We start from the raw sequence: 21,704 nt of genomic DNA, 5'->3' as shown, positions 1-21,704 counted from the left end.
CTCTGTTTGTCTGTGATTGGTGTACAAGAATGCTTGTTATTTTTGTACATTGATTTTGTATCCTGAGACTTTGCTGAAGTTGCTAATCAGCTTAAGGAGATTTTGGGCTGAGACAATGGGGTTTTCTAGATATACAATCATGTCGTCTGCAAACAGGGACAATTTGACTTCCTCTTTTCCTAATCGAATACCCTTTATTTCCTTCTCCTGCCTGATTGCCCTGGCCAGAACTTCCAGGACTATGTTGAATAGGAGTGGTGAGAAAGGGCATCCCTATCTTGTGCCAGTTTTCAAAGGGAATGCTTCCAGTTTTTGCCCATTCACTATGATATTGGCTGTGGGTTTGTCATAGATAGCTCTTATTATTTTGAGATAATAATATCTAACGTCCCATCAATACCTAATTTATTGAGAGTTTTTAGCATGAAGGGTTGTTGAATTTTGTCAAAGGCCTTTTCTGCATCTATTGAGATAATCATGTGGTTTTTGTCTTTGGTTCTGTTTATATGCTGGATTACATTTATTGATTTGCATATGTTGAACCAGCCTTGCATCCCAGGCATGAAGCCCACTTGATCATGGTGGATAAGCTTTTTGATGTGCTGCTGAATTCGGTTTGCCAGTATTTTATTGAGGATTTTTGCATCAATGTTCATCAAGGATATTGGTCTGAAATTCTCTTTTTTGGTTGTGTCCCTGCCAGGCTTTGGTATCAGGATGATGCTGGCCTCATAAAATGTGTTAGGGAGGATTCCCTCTTTTTCTATTGATTGGAATAGTTTCAGAAGGAATGGTACCAGTTCCTCCTTGTACCTCTGGTAGAATTCGGCTGTGAATCCATCAGGTCCTGGACTCTTTTTGGTTGGTAAGCAATTGATTATTGCCACAATTTCAGAGCCTGTTATTGGTCTATTCAGAGATTCAACTTCTTCCTGGTTTAGTCTTGGGAGGGTGTATTTGTCAAGGAATTTATCCATTTCTTGTAGATTTTCTAGTTTATTTGTGTAGATGTGTTTGTCATATTCTCTGATGGTAGGTTGTATTTCTGTGGGATTGGTGATGATATCCCCTTTATCATTTTTTATTGCATCTATTTGATTCTTCTCTCTTTTCTTCTTTATTAGTCTTGCTAGAGGTCTAGCAATTTTGTTGATCTTTTCAAAAAACCAGCTCCTGGATTCATTAATTTTTTGAAGGGTTTTCTGTGTCTCTATTTCCTTCAGTTCTGCTCTGATTTTAGTTATTTCTTGCCTTCTGCTAGCTTTTGAATGTGTTTGCTCTTGCTTTTCTAGTTCTTTTAATTATGATGTTAGGGTGTCAATTTTGGATCTTTCCTGCTTTCTCTTGTGGGCATTTAGTGCTATAAATTTCCCTCTACACATTGCTTTGAATGTGTCCCAGAGATTCTGGTATGTTGTGTCTTTGTTCTTGTTGGTTTCAAAGAACATCTTTATTTCTGCCTTCATTTCATTATGTACCCAGTAGTCATTCAGGAGCAGGTTGTTCAGTTTCCATGTAGTTGCATGGTTTTGAGTGAGTTTCTTAATCCTGAGTTCTAGTTTGATTGCACTGTGATCTGAGAGACAGTTTGTTATCATTTCTGTTGTTTTACATTTGCTGAGGAGAGCTTTACTTCCAACTATGTGGTCGATTTTGGAATAGGTGTGTGGTGGTGCTGAAAAAAATGTATATTCTGTTGATTTGGGGTGGAGAGTTCTGTAGATGTCTATTAGGTCTGCTTGGTGCAGAGCTGAGTTCAATTCCTGGGTATCTTTGTTAACTTTCTGTCTCGTTGATCTGTCTAATGTTGACAGTGGGGTGTTAAAATCTCCCATTATTCTTGTGTGGCAGTTTAAGTCTCTTTGTAGGTCACTAAGGACTTGCTTTATGAATCTGGGTGCTCCTGTGTTGGGTGCATATATATTTAGGATAGTTAGCTCTTCTTGTTGAATTGATCCCTTTACCATTATGTAATGGCCTTCTTTGTCTCTTTTTCTCTTTGTTGGTTTAAAGTCTATTTTATCAGAGACTAGGATTGCAACCCCTGCCTTTTTTTGTTTTCCATTTGCTTGATAGATCCTCCTCCATCCCTTTATTTTGAGTCTATGTGTGTCTCTACACGTGAGATGGGTTTCCTGAATACAGCACACTGATGGGTCTTGACTCCTTATCCAATTTGCCAGTCTGTGTCTTTTAATTGGAACATTTAGTCCATTTACATTTAAAGTTAATATTGTTATGTGTGAATTTGATCCTGTCATTATGATGTTAGTTGGTTATTTTGCTCCTTAGTTGATGCAGTTTCTTCCTAGCCTCGATGGTCTTTAAAATTTGGTGTTTTTGCAGTGGCTGGTACCAGTTGTTCCTTTCCATCTTTAGTGCTTCCTTCAGGAGCTCTTTTAGGGCAGACCTGGTGGTGACAAAATCACTCAGCATTTGCTTGTCTGTAAAGTATTTTATTTCTCCTTCACTTATGAAGCTTAGTTTGGCTGGATATGAAATTCTGTGTTGGAAATTCTTTTCTTTAAGAATGTTGAATATCAGCCCCCACTGTCTTCTGGCTTGTAGAGTTTCTGCTGTGAGATCAGCTGTTAGTCTGATGGGCTTCCCTCTGTGGGTAATCCGAGCTTTCTCTCTGGCTGCCCTTAACATTTTTTCCTTCATTTCAACTTTGGTGAATCTGACAATTATGTGTCTTGGAGTTGTTCTTCTTGCGAGTATCTTTGTGGTGTTCTCTGTATTTCCTGAATCTGAATGTTGGCCTGCCTTGCTAGATTGGGGAAGTTCTCCTGGATAATATGTTGCAGAGTGTTTTCTAACTTGATTCCATTCTCCCTGTCATTTTCAGGTACACCAATCAGACGTAGATTTGGTCTTTTCACATAGTCCCAAATTTCTTGGAGGCTTTGTTCATTTCTTTTTATTCTTTTTTCTCTAAACTTCCCTTCTCTCTTCATTTCATTCATTTCATCTTCCACCACTGATACCCTTTCTTCCAGTTGATGGCATCGGCTCCCGAGGCTTCTGCAATCTTCACGTAGTTCTCGAAACTTGGCTTTCAGCTCCATCAGCTCCTTTAAGCCCTTCTCTGCATTGGTTATCTTATACATTCATCTATTTTTTTTCAAAGTTTTTAACTTCTTTTTGCCATTGGTTTGAATTTCCTCCCATAGCTTGGAGTAGTTTGATCGTCTGAAGTCTTCTTCTCTCAACTTGTCAAAGTCATTCTCTGTCCAGCTTTGTTCCGTTGCTGGTGAAGAACTGCGTTCCTTTGGAGGAGGAGAGGTGCTCTGCTTTTTAGAGTTTCCAGTTTTTGTGCTCTGTTTTCTCCCCATCTTTGTGGTTTTATCTACTTTTGGTCTTTGACGATGGCGATGTACAGATGGGTTTTTGGTGTGGATGTCCTTTCTGTTTGTTAGTTTTCCTTCTACCAGACAGGACCCTCAGCTGCTGGTCTGTTGGAGTTTGCTAGAGGTCCACTCCAGACCCTGTTTGGCTGAGTGTCAACAGCGGTGGCTGCAGAACAATGGATTTTCATGAACCACAAATTCAGCTCTCTGATAGTTCCTCTGGAAGTTTTGTCTCAGAGGAGTACCTGGCTGAGTGAGGTGTCAGTCTGTCCCTACTGGGTGGTGCCTCCCAGTTAGGCTGCTGGGGTGTCAGGGACCCACTTTAGGAGGCAGTCTGCCCGTTCTCAGATATCCAGCTGCATGCTGGGAGAACCATTACTCTCTTCAAAGCTGTTAGACAGGGACATTTAAGTCTGCAGAGGTTCCTGCTGAATTTTTGTTTGTCTGTGCCCTGCCCCCAGAGGTGGAGCCTAGAGAGGCAGGCAGGCCTCCTTGAGCTGTGGTGGGCTCCACTCAGTTCGAGCTTCCTGGCTGCTTTGTTTACCTAAGCAAGCCTGGGCAATGGTGGGCACCCCTACTCCAGCCTCACTGCTGTCTTGCAGTTTGATCTCAGACTGCTGTGCTAGCAATCAGCGAGACTCTGTGGGCGTGGGGCCCTCAGAGCCAGGTGCGGGACACAATCTCCTGGTGTGCCGTTTTCCAAGCCCGTTGGAAAAGCACAGTATTAGGGTGGGAGTGACCCGATTTTCCAAGTGCCGTCTGTTACCCCTTTCTTTGACCAGGAAAGGGAACTCCCTGACCCCTTGTGCTTTCCCAGTGAGGCAATGCCTCGCCCTGCTTTGGCTCGTGCACGGTGTGCTGCGCCGACTGTCCTGCACCCACTGTTTGGCACTTCCTAGTGAGATGAACCGGGTACCTCAGATGGAAATGTAGAAATCACCCATCTTCTGTGTCACTCACGCTGGGAGCTGTAGACCAGAGCTGTTCCTATTCAACCATCTTGGCTCGAAGCCTCTGTTTTTAGCCACAAATTGATTTTCTACCTCTTTACTTTCCTCCCAAGTCCTGGCCATGGATGCATAAAATTCTGTAGAACTCATATTCCTCCTTCTATATTTAATAGAAATGTAAACACATATTAACTACTTTGTAGTGTCAAGCATTTAACTGATATTCAGTATATACCAGTATACCAATGAATTTATCAGCAAACAAGTTTTAATAGAAGCTCAATTGTTTTCTAATATGCATAGATAATAAATAAAAAACCGTGGTTGAAAAGATCAATATGTCCTTAAAGGTTTCTAAGTGCTTGAATATTTGGAGACACATGCACACACATGCATACACAAATATACAGGTAATTGACAATAATTTTCATTTTTGTTTTTGATATTGTATAAAAGCAGATTAGAGAAAGCAAAAATCTAATAAGGATGATTTGTCAAAAAGCAGTATGTACTCTAATCATGAGAGAAAAAAGAAAAAAATCTTAACCAGGGATACTATAGGGAAAACTATAATTTTAAGACAACTGTGGTTTAGCTGTTGAAGTGCTAGAAAAAGGCAGTAGCATCTTGCAAAATACTAACTCATTTCTGGGGACCACAACACATAATGTTTCAAAAACATATAAAAAGATTTCATATTAATATGGTATAAGAGATTAGTCTAAGTAATACTAACAAAATAAAAATATCATACATGATTCACAAGGTATAACATATGTTGAGTATTGTTTTTAATTGGAAAGGATCTTGTTATATCTAATAGCCCCAAGATTTTGTGTACTAATGGTGAGCAGGTGCCTGTCTCAAACTATAATGGAATGTTATAGAACTACAAAAGATGACTGGAATAATTGAGTTAAAGTATGCAAACAACAATCAGAAAACATAATGAAATAAAGTATTTTATTTGCTATAGCATGAAATACTTGGAATAAAACTGTACCAATTACGTTTCTTGGTTACTGGCAATATAAACTAACCCTGATCATCTTAAGCAGGAAAGGAGATAGATTACCTCATAGTCAGTGGGAGGGCTGGAGAACTAGCAGGGAAAGTAGGCAAAAACAAAGGAACATAGGTAGCTCAAATACAGCCAAGTTCACATTGTGTGAACAGCTATTTCAGAATGCAGCCGCTGGTATTTCTATGACTGGGGACAGCTGTGCAACTACCTCAGCTACAAATAATTTCTAAATATTGCTGTCTCTCTTTGGACCACTTCTTCAGGGTGCAAATCTTGAGGAAAGCATCCCATTGGCCTATCCTAAGGCATGTATATGTATGCAAATAAGAAGGAAGTTCACGTGCTACATGGCCAAAATCCAAAACTGAAACAAACATAATACCCAATAAATGTTTCCCACAGACCTTTGGTTGCTGAGTGCCAATGTGCATCCTTCTTATACTTGCATTTTCAAATAACTTCCTTTTAACATAATGCAATAATCCCACATATAATCAAAAAAAGTGTCACCTTTCTTTCCCAATTGGAGACTTCTTAAAGTCTTTTCTTTTATTGCATTTTGTTCCAAGTACAGAAGGAATCTCTGCATAATGGCCATTTGTTCTCATGTTTATGTTGTGATCCTGTCCTGATATAGACTAAATTTCAGTTACTAAATTCAAATGCTTTACAGAAACCAGAGAGCATATGACAGCTGTAATGTGATATGGAAGTATCTGTGATTTTTCTTGGTGAAAAAATCAAAGGCAATGCTACTATTGTGCTTTTTTGCTTATCAGCATCCACAAGAGATCGTCAAAAGGAAAGACTTGATACAGGGAGCTAATTATGAAAGGAGAGCAAACAGGGGATGGTGAGGCCACCTAGAGGATAGCAACAACTGAACAGCTGAAAGCAGCTGCTACCTCTATGGCTGAAAGAACGAAGGGATGACACAGTGCTACAAAAGCCCAAGAGCTGCAACCTCCTGGCAGGAGCTGGGTCCGGTAATGGGGGCTGCTCATCAGGACATGGGACCATGGGTAGCTTGGAGACCTGGTAAGTGGCAGCTGGAACCAATAGCAGATTCAGCTACTAGTGGAGGGGAGAGGGGAGAAATTCTCCAGCTTCTCTTCCCCCCACTCTCCTGTCTCCTGACAGGACCTTGCCTTGGCAGGAGAAAATGTAGTTTGTACAGGGTGAGAAATGGATCTCAGAGCAAACCTGCAAATGACTGGCATTCACCAGGAAGCCCTGGGGCTAAACTCCAGATTCCTGGAACTGGTCATAAGGCCACTTCTCATATTATAACTTTCTTCCTTGGATGCTCTCTCTTTTCACGTAGGGGAAGCAAATTTAAATTCTTTCTTCTGCGTCCTCCTTGCTTGCCGCTTGCCCTGCAGCTGGTTGGATTCTTTATCTGGTGTGGTGATGCAAGTCATCATTCCTGAGAGGCCAGGCCATGGTGGGCCTGTGGTCAGGAGCTTCATGAGGCCTCCATTAACTCTTACCACTGGATGTGTGAGGCACTACCCCAAGGCAGGCTTCTCACTGTGTGTGTGCGTGTGTGCGGGTGTATCTATGCACAGTCATGGACCTCTACAGCAGTCTAGGGAAGCTAGTGGGAACCCTCCTCAGAATAATGTTTTAAAATTTATACAGTAAAATACATAACATTATAAAACAGATCTACCTTTTTGAAATACAATTAATAAATTATAACAAATGTTTTGTCACATTTTCATAATGTATTTAAATAGCAAAATCTGGCAGCAGGTATAATAACCACAGCAATTTCACACTGAGGGGGCACAAGCATATTTTATTACAGTATATAACAACTGTCATTTGATAAAAAGGGATCTGATTTCTCTTGGTGACAAAGTTGCAGGTGCTGATAATACAACTGTGATTTTATGCTGATTTTCATGGTTAAGAATACATTAAGTTTCTGTTGGAGTTCACGGAAAGATGTAATTTTTTTTCCTCATCCATATTCACAGCTTCTTTGACTGAGAGGGTTACCTGGGTTTTACCAGAACACTTTTTCACCTGCTGGCTAATTCTCTCACCGTCAGTGTTTTTTCAGTCCCACCCTTTTCCTTCTGCCTGAGGCCTACCTTGTCCTATCCTGTACACTATTTACTTCCAACCTTCCTCTGTGTGGTAAGGCTTTTTAAGAAATGCTGTCTTAACCCAGTCTGGGGCCCTGGTTGGAGGCTAGTCATTTCCCTGGACTCTCACATTCCAGGCCACCACACACCTGTCCTAATTGCCCTGGGCCAGGACACACCTTGGAGCCCTCAGAATTATTCAAATTAGCCAATCTACAGAGAGCCCTCCAAACCTAACTAACCCCACCTGACTTGCCACACAAACACCCTTTCCAAGCGATACCTCCGTGTGGCCCTATGGCAGTCTTCCCCCATTTGAATCTGTAAGTAACAAAAAGTTCTGCCATTCATCTATTCAAGTGAGTTGTCTCCTTCCATCCAAAAATATCTTGAAATCTTATAAAAACACCCTGATCCCCTCCCAGGGATTTCTTCTCTTTTTCTTCTCAGCATTTTTGTTTTTGTTTTTCCACAGCACTTATAATCTACCTTCTCACAAATCACTAGACTGTCTCCCAACCTCACTGAAATGTAAGGTCTATGAAGGCAGGATTTTGTCATTTTTGTTTTCTGCTGCGTCCTAAGCACTTGGAAGAGGGCCTGCCCATAAGAGGCTCTCTTTATTGAATGAATAAATGAATGCATGACTCTCCTTTCTGTGCCTATTGTGATCAGTCACTCAGGGCAACACCTTCAAGCCCCTTCGTACCTGTTTGTGTGGTTTCATGGAAGCCTGAAAGGGAGGTGGATGATGTAAATTCTGATTCAATAGGACTGTGGCTATATCTCTTGAGAGCTTTTCCCTTTTGGGTGCCAAAAGCCTCTGAATGAGTGGAGCTCAGAGTCACAGAGAAAGGAAAAATTGTGAGTGGGTCTTTAGGGATGATCATGAGACAGACTGCTCTTCTGCTCCCCCTTGGTTTCTGAATCTGTGTAGTGTGATTGTGGAAGATACAGCACCACGTGTCAGTTAAAGTTTCACAGCATACATGACATCTTTCAGAATGGTGCCGTTACCCTGAAAGGTGGCCCAGTTGATGCTGCCACAGAGTCTTAATATACCGTATTGCTATTTTATAAGGCCAACAACTTTTGGGTAATAAATTTCATAAGTTCAGTATCTCTCCTTGCCTTATTTATTTCACTGTGAAGCCTGTTGCTTAGAAGTAATATTGTGCAGGATACCATAATGACACATTGTATTGATGGAGTTACTCAAAAGAAATGGTGGAAGAACCATGACTAGTAGGGAAAGAAAATCCAAATCCAGAACAAGTAATCAGGAGAATAAGGATGAATTCCTGCCAATCCCATGATGTAATCAACCTACCACTAGGCTGACTAGTCCCCCTTTCATCCCTGGGATATCAGGGGTCTGCGTTGTTTGCAGCCGTGGGGAAATGAGGATTCAACAGTGACACTTCGGAAGTAATACTTCTTAAGGGAAAGTCCACGTTGAGGCCTTGCATGACCTCTAATTCTGCATCACAGCCGTTTCCACATGCTGTCAGATTGCATTCTAAAATTACAATTCATGCTTCCATTAAAAAGTGCATATAATCTTCTTGAATTCCCTCCACTAATATATATCATTGCTCTTTCTAATTTTTGATAGTCTGATGAGGGTGGTTTGTCCGGTTATTACTTTAATTGTATTTCCCTGATTACTAGTGAGTTTGAGCATCTTTTACTTGTTGGCCATCTGTATACCCTTCAGTGAGTTGCCTGTTCATATGCTTTACTTATTTTTCTTTGAATTTATCTTTATTTTGACAATACTAAAGAGCTCTTTGAATATTATGTTAATCCTTTGTCACCTCGCAGTTTCTTCAAATCTATTGTTTTGCTACTGACTTTAGATTGGAAATCCTTTGCAATTCAAAAGTTTTTAAAAAATTGTCCAAATATTTTCTTTTACAGCTCCAGAATTTTCTATCTTGGTTAAGAATTATTCATCTCTAGGCTATTCCAAAATCTTAGATTTGGTCCTGAGATATTCACTGATTCATGTTTTATCTTTAAGTCTCTAATAATTCCAGGTTTTATTTTAATACATAATATAAAAGAAGCTTAATTTTGTTTTCCTCCTGTGGAGAATAAGTTGTGCCAGTTTCATCTATTAATTAAGACCTTATCTCACAACTGAATAAAACAGCAATTTTGTCATCAATTGTATTCTCATATATGCTGGGGTCTTTTGCTTAATTTTCTCTTCTTCCTGTTGATCTATTTTTTTTTTTTTTTGGTACCAAATTTCTTTATTTGAAGGAATGGTACAAATCAAAGAACTTAAGTGGATGTTTTGGTACAACTTATAGAAAAGGTAAAGGAAACCCCAACATGCATGCACTGACTAGGTGACCAGGGAAGTCACCCCACGGCTATGGGGAAATTAGCCTGAGGCTTAGCTTTCATTATCACTGTCTCCCAGGGTGTGCTTGTCAAAGAGATATTCTGCCAAGCCAGATTCAGGTGCTCCCATCTTGCGCAAGTTGGTCACATGGTCACCCAATTCTTTGATGGCTTTCACCTGCTCATTCAGGTAATGTGTCTCAATGAAGTCACACAAATGGGGGTCATTTTTGTCAGTGGCCAGTTTGTGCAGTTCCAGTAGTGACTGATTCACATTTTTTTCCAAATGTAATGCACACTCCATCGCATTCAGCCCGCTCTCCCAGTCATCACAATCTGGTTTCTTGATATCCTGAGGGAAGATTCGGCCACCTCGTTGGCTCTGCAGCTTCATCAGTCTCTCAGCATATTCCCTCTCCTCATGAGATTGGTGAAGAAAGTATTTGGCAAAGCTCTTCAAAGCCACATCATCGAGGTCAAAGTAGTAAGACATGGACAGGTAAACGTAGGAGGCGTAGAGCTCCAGGTTGATCTGGCGGTTGATGGCAGTCTCTGAGTCCTGGTGGTAGTTCTGGTGCACCTGCGAGGTGGACGTGGTCGTCATGGTGGCGACTAAGGAGAGGCGGCTATTTGTATCTTACTATGCCAGTACCACACTGATAATGATGATAGTACTTTATGTTCTGATACCTAGCAAGGCAAGGACAGGCAAGGACAGTTCCCTTTCACATTTATTTTTTATATTTTCACTAGGTATTGATGGGTTGTTGTTATACATGTTATTCTAGATCAGACTCAAAAGCTTTGAAATGTTATGAAATTATGTATTAAAATAGCAATTTTCTTTTCTTTTCTTTTTTTTTTTTTTTTTTGAGACAGGGTCTCGCTCTTTCACCCAGCCCGGAGTGCAGTGGCGCAATCTCGGCTCACTGCAAGCTCCGCCTCCCGGGTTCACGCCATTCTCCTGCCTCAGCCCCCCCGAGTAGCTGGGACTACAGGCGCCTGCCACTGCGCCCGGCTAATTTTTTGTATTTTTAGTAGAGACGGGGTTTCACCATGTTAACCAGGATGGTCTCGATCTCCTGACCTCGTGATCCGCCCCCCTCGGCCTCCCAAAGTGCTGGGATTACAGGCGTGAGCTACCGCGCCCGACCTAAAATTGCAATTTTCTCATGTAATTCATAAATAATATAATTTCAGAAAATTATGAATTATATCTTATCTGGTAGCACGGCAAAGTTTTGTAAGCCATTCATATATAATGTTATTAAAGTTTTATAATGTTCTACATAGAAGTCTTGCACCTTTCTCATCAAATGTGTTCAAAGTGTTTTGTAGGTTTTTTTTTGTTTTTGTTTTCAGTTAAAGTTGTGACTGGAAAATTTCTTACTTCTAATTCTAGGTTGGGCTTGAAAGTGTAACAAGAGGTTAAAATAGAAGTTCTAGTTGAAGCACAAAGAAAGTAGAAACAACACATCAAAGTGAGGGATTTATAAAGCAGGAGACTGAAAACCAGCTGGTGACTTTTGAATTCCTCACCCTTACTGAGAGGATAAAAGCCTGATAGCCCTCACCCTTTCACCTCAAATCAAGAGGGAAGGGTTTTAGAAACACAACTTGGAGAGCTTAATATGTATCCCTGAAGTTTGAGGAAAGGGGACGTAGTGTACTGACTTCTGCCTGGTAAGTCTAACAGGTGGGAGATTAATTGGCTGCAATGAAGGAGAAAGCCAATGACAGACTGGAATTGTTCAGCACTCCAGAGGCTGTGAGGGAAAGGATGTGAGCATGTTGCCTGGAATCTGATGTGGCTCAGCTGTAGGACAAAGATAGTGTGTTTTCTTAAGTTCTGACTAAATGAACCACCTTAAGAGACAAAGATCACTCAGCAGGGAAAGCTGAAGATGCTATGAGATGCCAGAGGTTGGTGAAGGAGCAAACAACCAGCTGGAATAGATACGCCTTTTCTCAAAGTAAAGAAAATTGCAAGTGGAAGAATTCCAGCCAGGGGGTCTCCAAAGCATCCGTGAAACTGTTCCACAAGGCAAGGATGGATGACTGAATGCCAAACCCAGAGAGCAGTGAAGCTAAATCAACTCAATCATCTCAGTGAAGAAAGAAAGCTCCTGTCCTTTCCTGTCCCTGAACTCCATGCTGAAGGGCCATGTGCTGTAGGTAGCAAAACAGGGAAGAAAGAATTTCAGTTTTCCTTTTCCCTTGAAATTTTCTAGCCAAATCAGTCCCAAATGTGGAAGGAAAAAGCATGAAGTTTTTTATTTTTATTTTTTGAGACTGAGTCTTGCTCTGTTGCCCAGGCTGGAGTGCAGTGGTGCGGTCTTGGCTCACTGCAACCTCCTCTTCTTGGGTTCAAATGATTCTCCTGCCTCCGCCTCCTGACTGGCTGGAATTACAGCTGTGGACCACCATGCCCAGGTAATTTTTATATTTTTAGTAGAAACAGGTTTCACCATGTTGGCCAGGCTGGTAATGAACTCCTGACTTCAGGTGTCTGCCAGCCTTGGCCTCCCAAAGTGCTGGAACTACAGGCATGAGCCACCACACCTGGCCACATGAAAGCATGGAATTTAATGCAGATAGATTTGCGTATCGTATAAAAATGGAAAACCGAATTACTAAGTGGAACTGATATTTTGTGACCCAGGAATGACAATGTCTGAACTTTCATTTGAGGGGAAAAAGGATAATTAACACCATTGAACAAATTTAAAGGGAGAATGGAAGACAAAGTAAAGTTGCTTTATGTTTACATACAGCTATGCTATTAAGAAGAAAAGCTACTGATTTTTATTTTTTGTCTTGTACAAATTTTTCACATTAAAATTATACAACCAACAAAAATAGATTTGTATCTTCTTTTCTACTATGAGTATTGATTATTTTTAACTCATTGCATTTGCTTGGACCTTCTCAAGAATATGGCAAATAATAATAGTTATACTAGGCATCCTTGTCAAGTTCTGATTTTAATTGAAGAGGTTTTAGTGTTTCACCACTAGGAATACTATGTGCTTTTGGTTTCAAACTAGGTTTTATTAAATTTTAGTATTTTATTCCAGTTTTTAGTTTCTATTTTCTAATTTTCTTACAAACAATAAAACAATTATGTCTGTTGAATTTGATTGGATGTCTTATTTGTATGTATCTGATGACATTTTAGTATTAATTAATCAAAAAATATTTTCCTTTAGTTTATTTTTTGATTTTGCATTATGTTGATAAATTTCCTGGTATTGAATAACCTTGGTATTCTTAGAACATTTCTAACTTAGTAATAATATATATTTTGGTACATTGTTTGATTATATTTGCTAATATTTACCTTTTTCTCCCCCATACAGGCATTTAGTGAAATTGGTCCATAGTTTTATTTTCTTGTGCTAATGCTATGCTGGGTTAATAAAATGAATTGAGAAGCACCCACCTTTTTCTATTGTCTGGAATAAGTAACACTGAAATAATCTATTCTTAATAGATACGATGAAATACTTACAAATGTGTATTATTGTGGTGACTTTTTTTTTTGGGACAAGCATCTTTAATTAGTTGAAAATTTATTTTTCTTTAATTATTATTATTATTATACTTTAAGTTTTAGGGTACATGTGCACAGTGAGCAGGTTTGTTACATATGTATCCATGTGCCATGTTGGTGTGCTGCACCCATTAATTCCTCATTTAGCATTAGGTATCTCTCCTAATGCTGTCCCTCCCCCTCCCCCCACCCCACAACAGTCCCCGGAGTGTGATGTTCCCCTTCCTGTGTCCATGTGTTCTCATTGTTGAATTCCCACCTATGAGTGAGAACATGCGGTGTTGGGTTTTTTGTCCTTGCGATAGTTTACTGAGAATGATGTTTTTCAGTTTCATCCATGTCCCTACAAAGGACACGAACTCATCATTTTTTTATGGCTGCATAGTATTCCATGGTGTATATGTGCCACATTTTCTTAATCCAGTCTATCATTGTTGGACATTTGGGTTGGTTCCAAGTCTTTGCTATTGTGAATAGTGCCGCAATAAACATACGTGTGCAAGTGTCTTTATAGCAGCGTGATTTATATAGTCCTTTGGGTATATACCCAGTAATGGGATGGCTGGGTCAAATGGTATTTCTAGTTCTAGATCCCTGAGGAATTGCCACACTGACTTCCACAATGGTTGAACTAGTTTACAGTCCCACCAACAGTGTAGAAGTGTTCCTATTTCTCCACATCCTCTCCAGCTCCTGTTGTTTCCTGACTTTTGAATGATGGCCATTCTAAACTGGTATGAGATGGTATCTCATTGTGGTTTTGATTTGCATTTCTCTGATGGCCAGTGATGACGAGCATTTTTTCATGTGTTTTTTGGCTGCATAAATGTCTTCTTTCGAGAAGTGTCCGTTCGTGTCCTTCACCCACTTTTTGATGGGGTTGTTTGTTTTTTTCTTGTAAATTTGTTTGAGTTCATTGTAGATTCTGGATATTAGCCCTTTGTCAGATGAGTAGGTTGCAAAAATTTTCTCCCATTCTGTAGGTTACCTGTTCACTCTGATGGTAGTTTCTTTAGCTGTGCAGAAGCTCTTTAGTTTAATTAGATCCCATTTGTCAATTTTGGCTTTTGTTGCCATTGCTTTTGGTGTTTTAGACATGAAGTCCTTGCCCACGCCTATGTCCTGAATGGTATTGCCTAGGCTTTCTTCTAGGGTTTTTATGGTTTTAGCTCTAACATGTAAGTCTTTAGTCCATCTTGAATTAATTTTTGTATAAGGTGTAAGGAATGGATCCAGTTTCAGCTTTCTACATATGGCTAGCCAGTTTTCCCAGCACCATTTATTACATAGGGGATTCTTTCCCCATTGCTTGTTTTTGTCAGGTTTGTCAAAGATCAGATAGTTGTAGATATGCAGCATTATTTCTGAGGGCTCTGTTCTGTTCCATTGATCTATGTCTCTGTTGTGGTACCAGTAGCATGCTGTTTTGGTTACTGTAGCCTTGTAGTATAGTTTGAAGTCAGGTAGCGTGATGCCTCCAGCTTTGTTCTTTTGGCTTAGGATTGACTTGGCGATGCGGGCTCTTTTTTGGTTCCATATGAACTTCAAAGTAGTTTTTTCAAATTCTGTGAAGAAAGTCATTGGTAGCTTGATGGGGATGGCATTGAATCTATAAATTACCTTGGGCAGTATGGCCATTTTCACGATATTGATTATTCCAACCCATGAGCATGGAATGTTCTTCCATTTGTTTGTATCCTCTTTGATTTCATTGAGCAGTGGTTTGTAGTTTTCCTTGAAGAGGTCCTTCACATCCCTTGTAAGTTGGATTCCTAGGTATTTTATTCTCTTTGAAGCAATTGTGAATGGGAGTTCACTCATGATTTGGCTCTCTGTTTTTCTGTGATTGGTGTACAAGAATGCTTGTGATTTTTGTACATTGATTTCGTATCCTGAGACTTTGCTGAAGTTGGTTATCAGATTAAGGAGATTTTGGGCTGAGACAATGGGGTTTTCTAGATATACAATCATGTCATCTGCAAACAGGGACAATTTGACTTCCTCTTTTCCTAATTGAATACCCTTTATTTCCTTCTCCTGCCTGATTGCCCTGGCCAGAACTTCCAACACTATGTTGAATAGGAGTGGTGAGAGAGGGCATCCCTGACTTGTGCCAGTTTTCAAAGGGAATGCTTCCAGTTTTTGCCCATTCAGTATGATATTGGCTGTGGGTTTGTCATAGATAGCTCTTATTATTTTGAGATACGTCCCATCAATACCTAATTTATTGAGAGTTTTTAGCATGAAGTGTTGTTGAATTTTGTCAAAGGCCTTTTCTGCATCTATTGAGATAATCATGTGGTTTTTGTCTTTGGTTCTGTTTATATGCTGGATTACATTTATTGATTTGCATATGTTGAACCAGCCTTGCATCCCAGGGATGAAGCCCACTTCATCATGGTGTATAAGCTTTTTGATGTGCTGCTGGATTCGGTTTGCCAGTATTTTATTGAGGATTTTTGCATCAATGTTCATCAAGGATATTGGTCTGAAATTCTCTTTTTTGGTTGTGTCTCTGCCAGGCTTTGGTATCAGGACAATGCTGGCCTCATAAAATGTGTTAGGGAGGATTCCCTCTTTTTCTATTGATTGGAATAGTTTCAGAAGGAATGGTACCAGTTCCTCCTTGTACCTCTGGTAGAATTTGGCTGTGAATCCATCAGGTCCTGGACTCTTTTTTTATTGGTAAGGTATTGATTATTGCCAGAATTTCAGAACCTGTTATTGTTCTATTCAGAGATTCAACTTCTTCCTGGTTTAGTCTTGGGAGGGTGTATTTGTCAAGGAATTTATCCATTTCTTCTAGATTTTCTAGTTTCTTTGCATAGAGGTGTTTGTAGTGTTCTCTGATGGTAGATTGTATTTCTGTGGGATCGGTGGTGATAACCCCTTTTTCATTTTTTATTGCATCTATTTGATTCTTCTCTATTTTCTTCTTTGTTAGTCTTGCTAGAGGTCTATCAATTTTGTTGATCTTTTCAGAAAACCAGCTCCTGGATTCATTAATTTTTTGAAGGGTTTTTTGTGTCTCTATTTCCTTCAGTTCTGCTCTGATTTTAGTTAATTCTAGCCTTCTGCTAGCTTTTGAATGTGTTTGCTCTTGCTTTTCTAGTTCTTTTAATTGTGATGTTAGGGTGTCAATTTTGGATCTTTCCTGCTTTCTCTTGTGGGCATTTAGTGCTATAAATTTCCCTCTACACACTGCTTTGAATGTGTCTCAGAGATTCTTGTATGTTGTGTCTTTGTTCTTGTTGGTTTCAAAGAACATCTTTATTTCTGCCTTCATTTCATTATGTACCCAGTAGTCATTCAGGAGCAGGTTGTTCAGTTTCCATGTAGTTGAGCGGTTTTGAGTGAGTTTCTTAATCCTGAGTTCTAGTTTGATTGCACTGTGGTGTGAGAGACAGTTTGTTATAATTTCTGTTCTTTTACATTTGCTGAGGAGAGCTTTACTTCCAACTATGTGGTCAATTTTGGAATAGGTGTGGTGTCGTGCTAAAAAAAATGTATATTCTGTTGATTTGGGGTGGAGAGTTCTGTAGATGTCTATTAGGTCCACTTTGTGCAGAGCTGAGTTCAATTCCTGGATATCCTTGTTAACTTTCTGTCTCGTTGATCTGTCTAATGTTGACACTGGGGTGTTAAAATCTCCCATTATTCTTGTGTGGGAGTTTAAGTCTCTTTGTAGGTCACTCAGGACTTGCTTTATGAATCTGGGTGCTCCTGTGTTGGGTGCATATATATTTAGGATAGTTAGCTCTTCTTGTTGAATTGATCCCTTTACCATTATGTAATGGCCATCTTTGTCTCTTTTGATCTTTGTTAGTTTAAAGTCTATTTTATCAGAGACTAGGATTGCAACCCCTGCCTTTTTTTGTTTTCCAGTTGCTTGATAGATCTTCCTCCATCCCTTTATTTTGAGTCTATGTGTGTCTCTGCACGTGAGATGGGTTTCCTGAATACAGCACACTGATGGGTCTTGACTGCTTATCCAGTTTGCCAGTCTGTGTCTTTTAACTGGAGCATTTAGCCAATTTACATTTAAAGTTAATATTGTTATGTGTGAATTTGATCCTGTCATTATGATGTTAGTTGGTTATTTTGCGCCTTAGTTGATGCACTTTCTTCTTAGCCTCGATGATCTTTAAAATTTACCATCTCACATCAGTTAGAATGGCCATCATTAAAAAATCGGGAAACAACAGGTGCTGGAGAGGATGTGGAGAAATAGGAACACTTTTACACTGTTGGTGGGACTGTAAACTAGTTCCACCATTGTGGAAGTCAGTGTGGCGATTCCTCAGGGATCTAGAACTAGAAACACCATTTGACCCAGCCATCCCATTACTGGGTATATACCCAAAGGACTATAAATCATGCTGCTATAAAGACACATGCACACGTATGTTTATTGCGGCACTATTCACAATAGCAAAGACTTGGAACCAACCCAAATGTCCAACAACAATAGACTGGATTAAGAAAATGTGGCACATATACACCATGGAATACTATGCAGCCATAAAAAATGATGAGTTCGTGTCCTTCGTAGGGACATGGATGAAACTGGAAACCATCATTCTCAGTAAACTATCGCAAGGACAAAAAACCAAACACCGCATGTTCTCACTCATAGGTGGGAATTGAACAATGAGAACTCATGGACACAGGAAGGGGAACATCACATTCCGGGTACTGTTGTGGGGTGGGGGGGGGGGGGGGGCGGGGACAGCATTAGGAGATATACCTAATGCTAAATGACGAGCTAATGGGTGCAGGAAATCAACATGGCACATGGATACATATGTAACAAACCTGCACATTGTGCACATGTACCCTAAAACCTAAAGTATAATTAAAAAAAAAAAAAAAAAATTTGGCATTTTTGCAGTGGCTGGTACCAGTTCCTTTCCATGTTTAGTGCTTCCTTCAGGAGCTCTTTTAGGGCAGGCCTGGTGGTGACACAATCACTCAGCATTTGCTTGTCTGTAAAGTATTTTATTTCTCCTTCACTTATGAAGCTTAGTTTGGCTGGATATGAAATTCTGGGTTGAAAATTCTTTTCTTTAAGAATGTTGAATATCAGCCCCTACTCTCTTCTGGCTTGTAGAGTTTCTGCTGAGAGATCAGCTGTTAGTCTGATGGGCTTCCCTTTGTGGGTAACCCAACCTTTCTCTCTGGCCGCCCTTAACATTTTTTCCTCCATTTCAACTTTGGTGAATCTGACAATTATGTGTCTTGGAGTTGCTCTTCTCGAGGAGTATCTTTGAGGCGTTCTCTGTATTTCCTGAATCTGAATGTTGGCCTGCCTTGCTAGATTGGGGAAGTTCTCCTGGATAATATCTTGCAGAGTGTTTTCCAACTTGTTTCCATTCTCCCTGTTATTTTCAGGTACACCAATCAGACGTAGATTTGGTCTTTTCACATAGTCCCAAATTTCTTGGAGGCTTTGTTCATTTCTTTTTATCCTTTTTTCTCTAAACTTCTCTTCTCACTTCATTTCATTCATTTCATCGTCCACCACTGATACCCTTTCTTCCAGTTGATGGCATCGGCTCCCAAGCCTTCTGCAATCTTCACGTGGTTCTCAAAACTTGGCTTTCAGCTCCATCAGATCCTTTAAGCTCTTCTCTCCATTGGTTATTCTAGTTATCTATTCATCTAATTTTTTTTCAAAGTTTTTAACTTCTTTGCTATTGTTTTGAATTTCCTCCCGTAGCTTGGAGTAGTTTGATTGTCTGAAGCCTTCTTCTCTCAACTCGTCAAAGTCATTCTCCATCTAGCTTTGTTCCGTTGCTGGTGAGGAACTGCGTTCCTTTGGAGGAGGAGAGGTGCTCTGCTTTTTAGAGTTTCCAGTTTTTCTGCTCTGTTTTTTCCCCATCTTTGTGGTTTTATCTACTTTTGGTCTTTGATGATGGCAATGTACAGATGGGTTTTTGGTGTGGATGTCCTTTCTGTTTGTTAGTTTTCCTTCTACCAGACAGGACCCTCAGCTGCAGGTCTGTTGGAGTTTGCTAGAGGTCCACTCCAGACCCTGTTTGGCTGAGTGTCAGTATTGGTGGCTGCAGAACAGCAGATTTTCATGAGACCACAAATTCAGCTCTCTGATAGTTCCTCTGGAAGTTTTGTCTCAGAGGAGTACCTGGCCAAGTGAGGTGTCAGTCTGTCCCTACTGGGGGGTGCCTCCCAGTTACGCTGCTCGGGGGTCAGGGACCCACTTTAGGAGGCAGTCTGCCCGTTCTCAGATATCCGTCGGCGTGCTGGGAGAACCACTACTCTCTTCAAAGCTATCAGACAGGGACATTTAAGTCTGCAGAGGTTTCTGCTGAATTTTTGTTTGTCTGTGCCCTGCCCCCAGAGGTGGAGCCTAGAGAGGCAGGCAGGCCTCCTCGAGCTGTGGTGGGCTCCACCCAGTTCGAGCTTCCTGGCTGCTTTGTTTACCTAAGCAAGCCTGGGCAATGGCGGGCGCCCCTCCCCCAGCCTTGCTGCTGCCTTGCAGTTTGACCTCAGACTGCTGTGCTAGCAATCAGTGAGACTCCGTGGGCGTAGGACCCTCTGAGCCAGATGCAGGACACAATCTCCTCGTGTGCCATTTTCCAAGCCCATTGGAAAAGTGCAGTATTAGGGTGGGACTGAACCAATTTTCCAGGTGCCGTCTGTCACCCCTTTCTTTGACTAGGAAAGGGAACTCCCTGACCCCTTGTGCTTCCCGAGTGAGGCAATGCCTCGCACTGCTTCGGCTCACAGTGCGCTGCACCAGCTGTCCTGCACCCACTGTTTGGCACTCCCTAGTGAGATGAACCCAGTATCTCAGATGGAAATGCAGAAATCACCAGTCTTCTGTGTGGCTCACACTGGGAGCTGTAGACTGGAGCTGTTCCTATTCGGCCATCTTGGCTCCACCCGCAATTTTTGCTTTTGTTGTAATTGCTTTTGATGTTTTTATCATGAAATATTTGCTAATGCCTATGTTCTGAATGGTATTGCCTAGATTTTCTTCTAGGGCTTTTATAGTTTTGGGTTTTACTGTAAGTAAAGTTTTTAATGTATCTTGTGTTAATTTTTGTATAAGGTGTAAGGATGGGATCCAGTTTCAGTTGTCTGCATTTGGGTGGCCATGAACTGTAATGACTTCCAAGGAAGGAGACACAAAATACAGTTGCATTTAAAATGAGTAAGTTTAACTCATAATTTATTTTCCCTATTGTACACCTAAAGGTACTGAAGACGGGGGAGCATTCATTCCAACTCTTTCATTAGTTACGAGGAAACTGAGATGCAAGGAGTCAAAGCGACTTGCTCAAGGCCACATAGCTTGTTATTTCACATCTTTGTTCTCAAAGTATGAAGCCTTCCCTTTACACAACACTAACAGTTTAAACTGCCAACTTCAATTTAATCACTATAAAGTGATGCAAGGGTATTTTTGGTTAATAAAACTATCTGTTTGAGTTTGTTTAAAGAGTGATGTTCATTAATTAACAGCATGCAGATGTTAAAGGAATAAGCTGCAGCACCACACTGCCCTTTACTCTAGAGAATGGAGGGTGAAAAAAACGAGGTGTTGTTCTTTTGCTTTCTAGATCTAAGGCTTTGAGTAACACTTCTTTTCAATTTTACCTAGCAGCACATTTGAGATGTAATCATTTCTAAGTTTGTTCTTACAAAAGCTGCTTCTTTGGAAATGGGTTTTTGTCTAGGGGACTTTTTTTATTAAGTTATAATTAGACTTTACTTAATACACCCATAAATTTGCAGCCTTTTGTGTATTGCACCAGTGTTCTGATATTTTCCTGTTCCAACAGGGCAAGTTTGAATAACCAAAAGAGCTTTTAGATATTGGCAGAAAGGCACCTTAAGTCCTTTAATTTGCAGGATGAGAAATTGTATAATTCCCTAGCTATCATAACATGTGGGAGAAATAGCTGTTGAGACTTTCAATTTTGCTTCTGCTCTACTGGTGTAAACTAAAATTCAGAAGCTCAGAATTCAGGATCCTAAAGATGCACTTTTCTCAGAAGTGTTTATTATAACAAGTCATAAAGGAGAGAGGTTTAATGGCAGTAAGAAACTGGCAACATTGTAAAGGGATTTTACAATCCACAAACATACAACAAACCTCTGAAATATGTATTTCCTAAACATTGTATTTTTAAAGCTTACATAGACATGAAACTTAAAATGCAATGGATATAGCTATCTCAGGAAAAATCAACTCTCCACGGTTAAGAAAGAAAGCAAGCCTGACGTGTATTTAGGGGACTCACTCAGCAGGGCAGCCACTCTGGTATTCTTCCGGGAAGCCCCCTTTGGTGTTTGCTGTCAACAAGGTGCATGTTAAGCCATCCACCTGGAGAGTGACAGGGATACACTCCAACAAGC

General features: G+C 40.3%; 2 protein-coding genes across 3 annotated transcripts in view; both read right to left on the bottom strand.

Moving 5' to 3' along the window:
* EYS (eyes shut homolog) overlaps window positions 1-21,704 on the bottom strand; it is a 2,056,951-nt gene that overhangs the window by 100,333 nt on the left and 1,934,914 nt on the right. The gene's annotated exons all lie outside the window — the stretch shown is intronic.
* LOC116469344 (ferritin heavy chain-like) lies at window positions 9,647-10,388 on the bottom strand. Its single transcript, XM_032754039.2, has one exon. It carries the CDS (start codon window positions 10,371-10,373, stop codon window positions 9,822-9,824), a length of 552 nt encoding a protein of 183 aa, XP_032609930.1. The 5' UTR covers window positions 10,374-10,388; the 3' UTR covers window positions 9,647-9,821.

Source organism: Hylobates moloch, unplaced genomic scaffold (genome assembly GCF_009828535.3).
Source record: "Hylobates moloch isolate HMO894 unplaced genomic scaffold, HMol_V3 SCAFFOLD_2, whole genome shotgun sequence".
Classification (NCBI taxonomy): domain Eukaryota; kingdom Metazoa; phylum Chordata; class Mammalia; order Primates; family Hylobatidae; genus Hylobates; species Hylobates moloch.
Note: the sequence above shows the minus strand (reverse complement) of the source record. Positions and strands in the feature narration are given on the sequence as shown.

Excerpts from the sequence above, each read along its gene's own strand:
- LOC116469344 (XM_032754039.2), bottom strand. The coding sequence starts at position 10,373 with ATGACGACCACGTCCACCTCGCAGGTGCACCAGAACTACCACCAGGAC.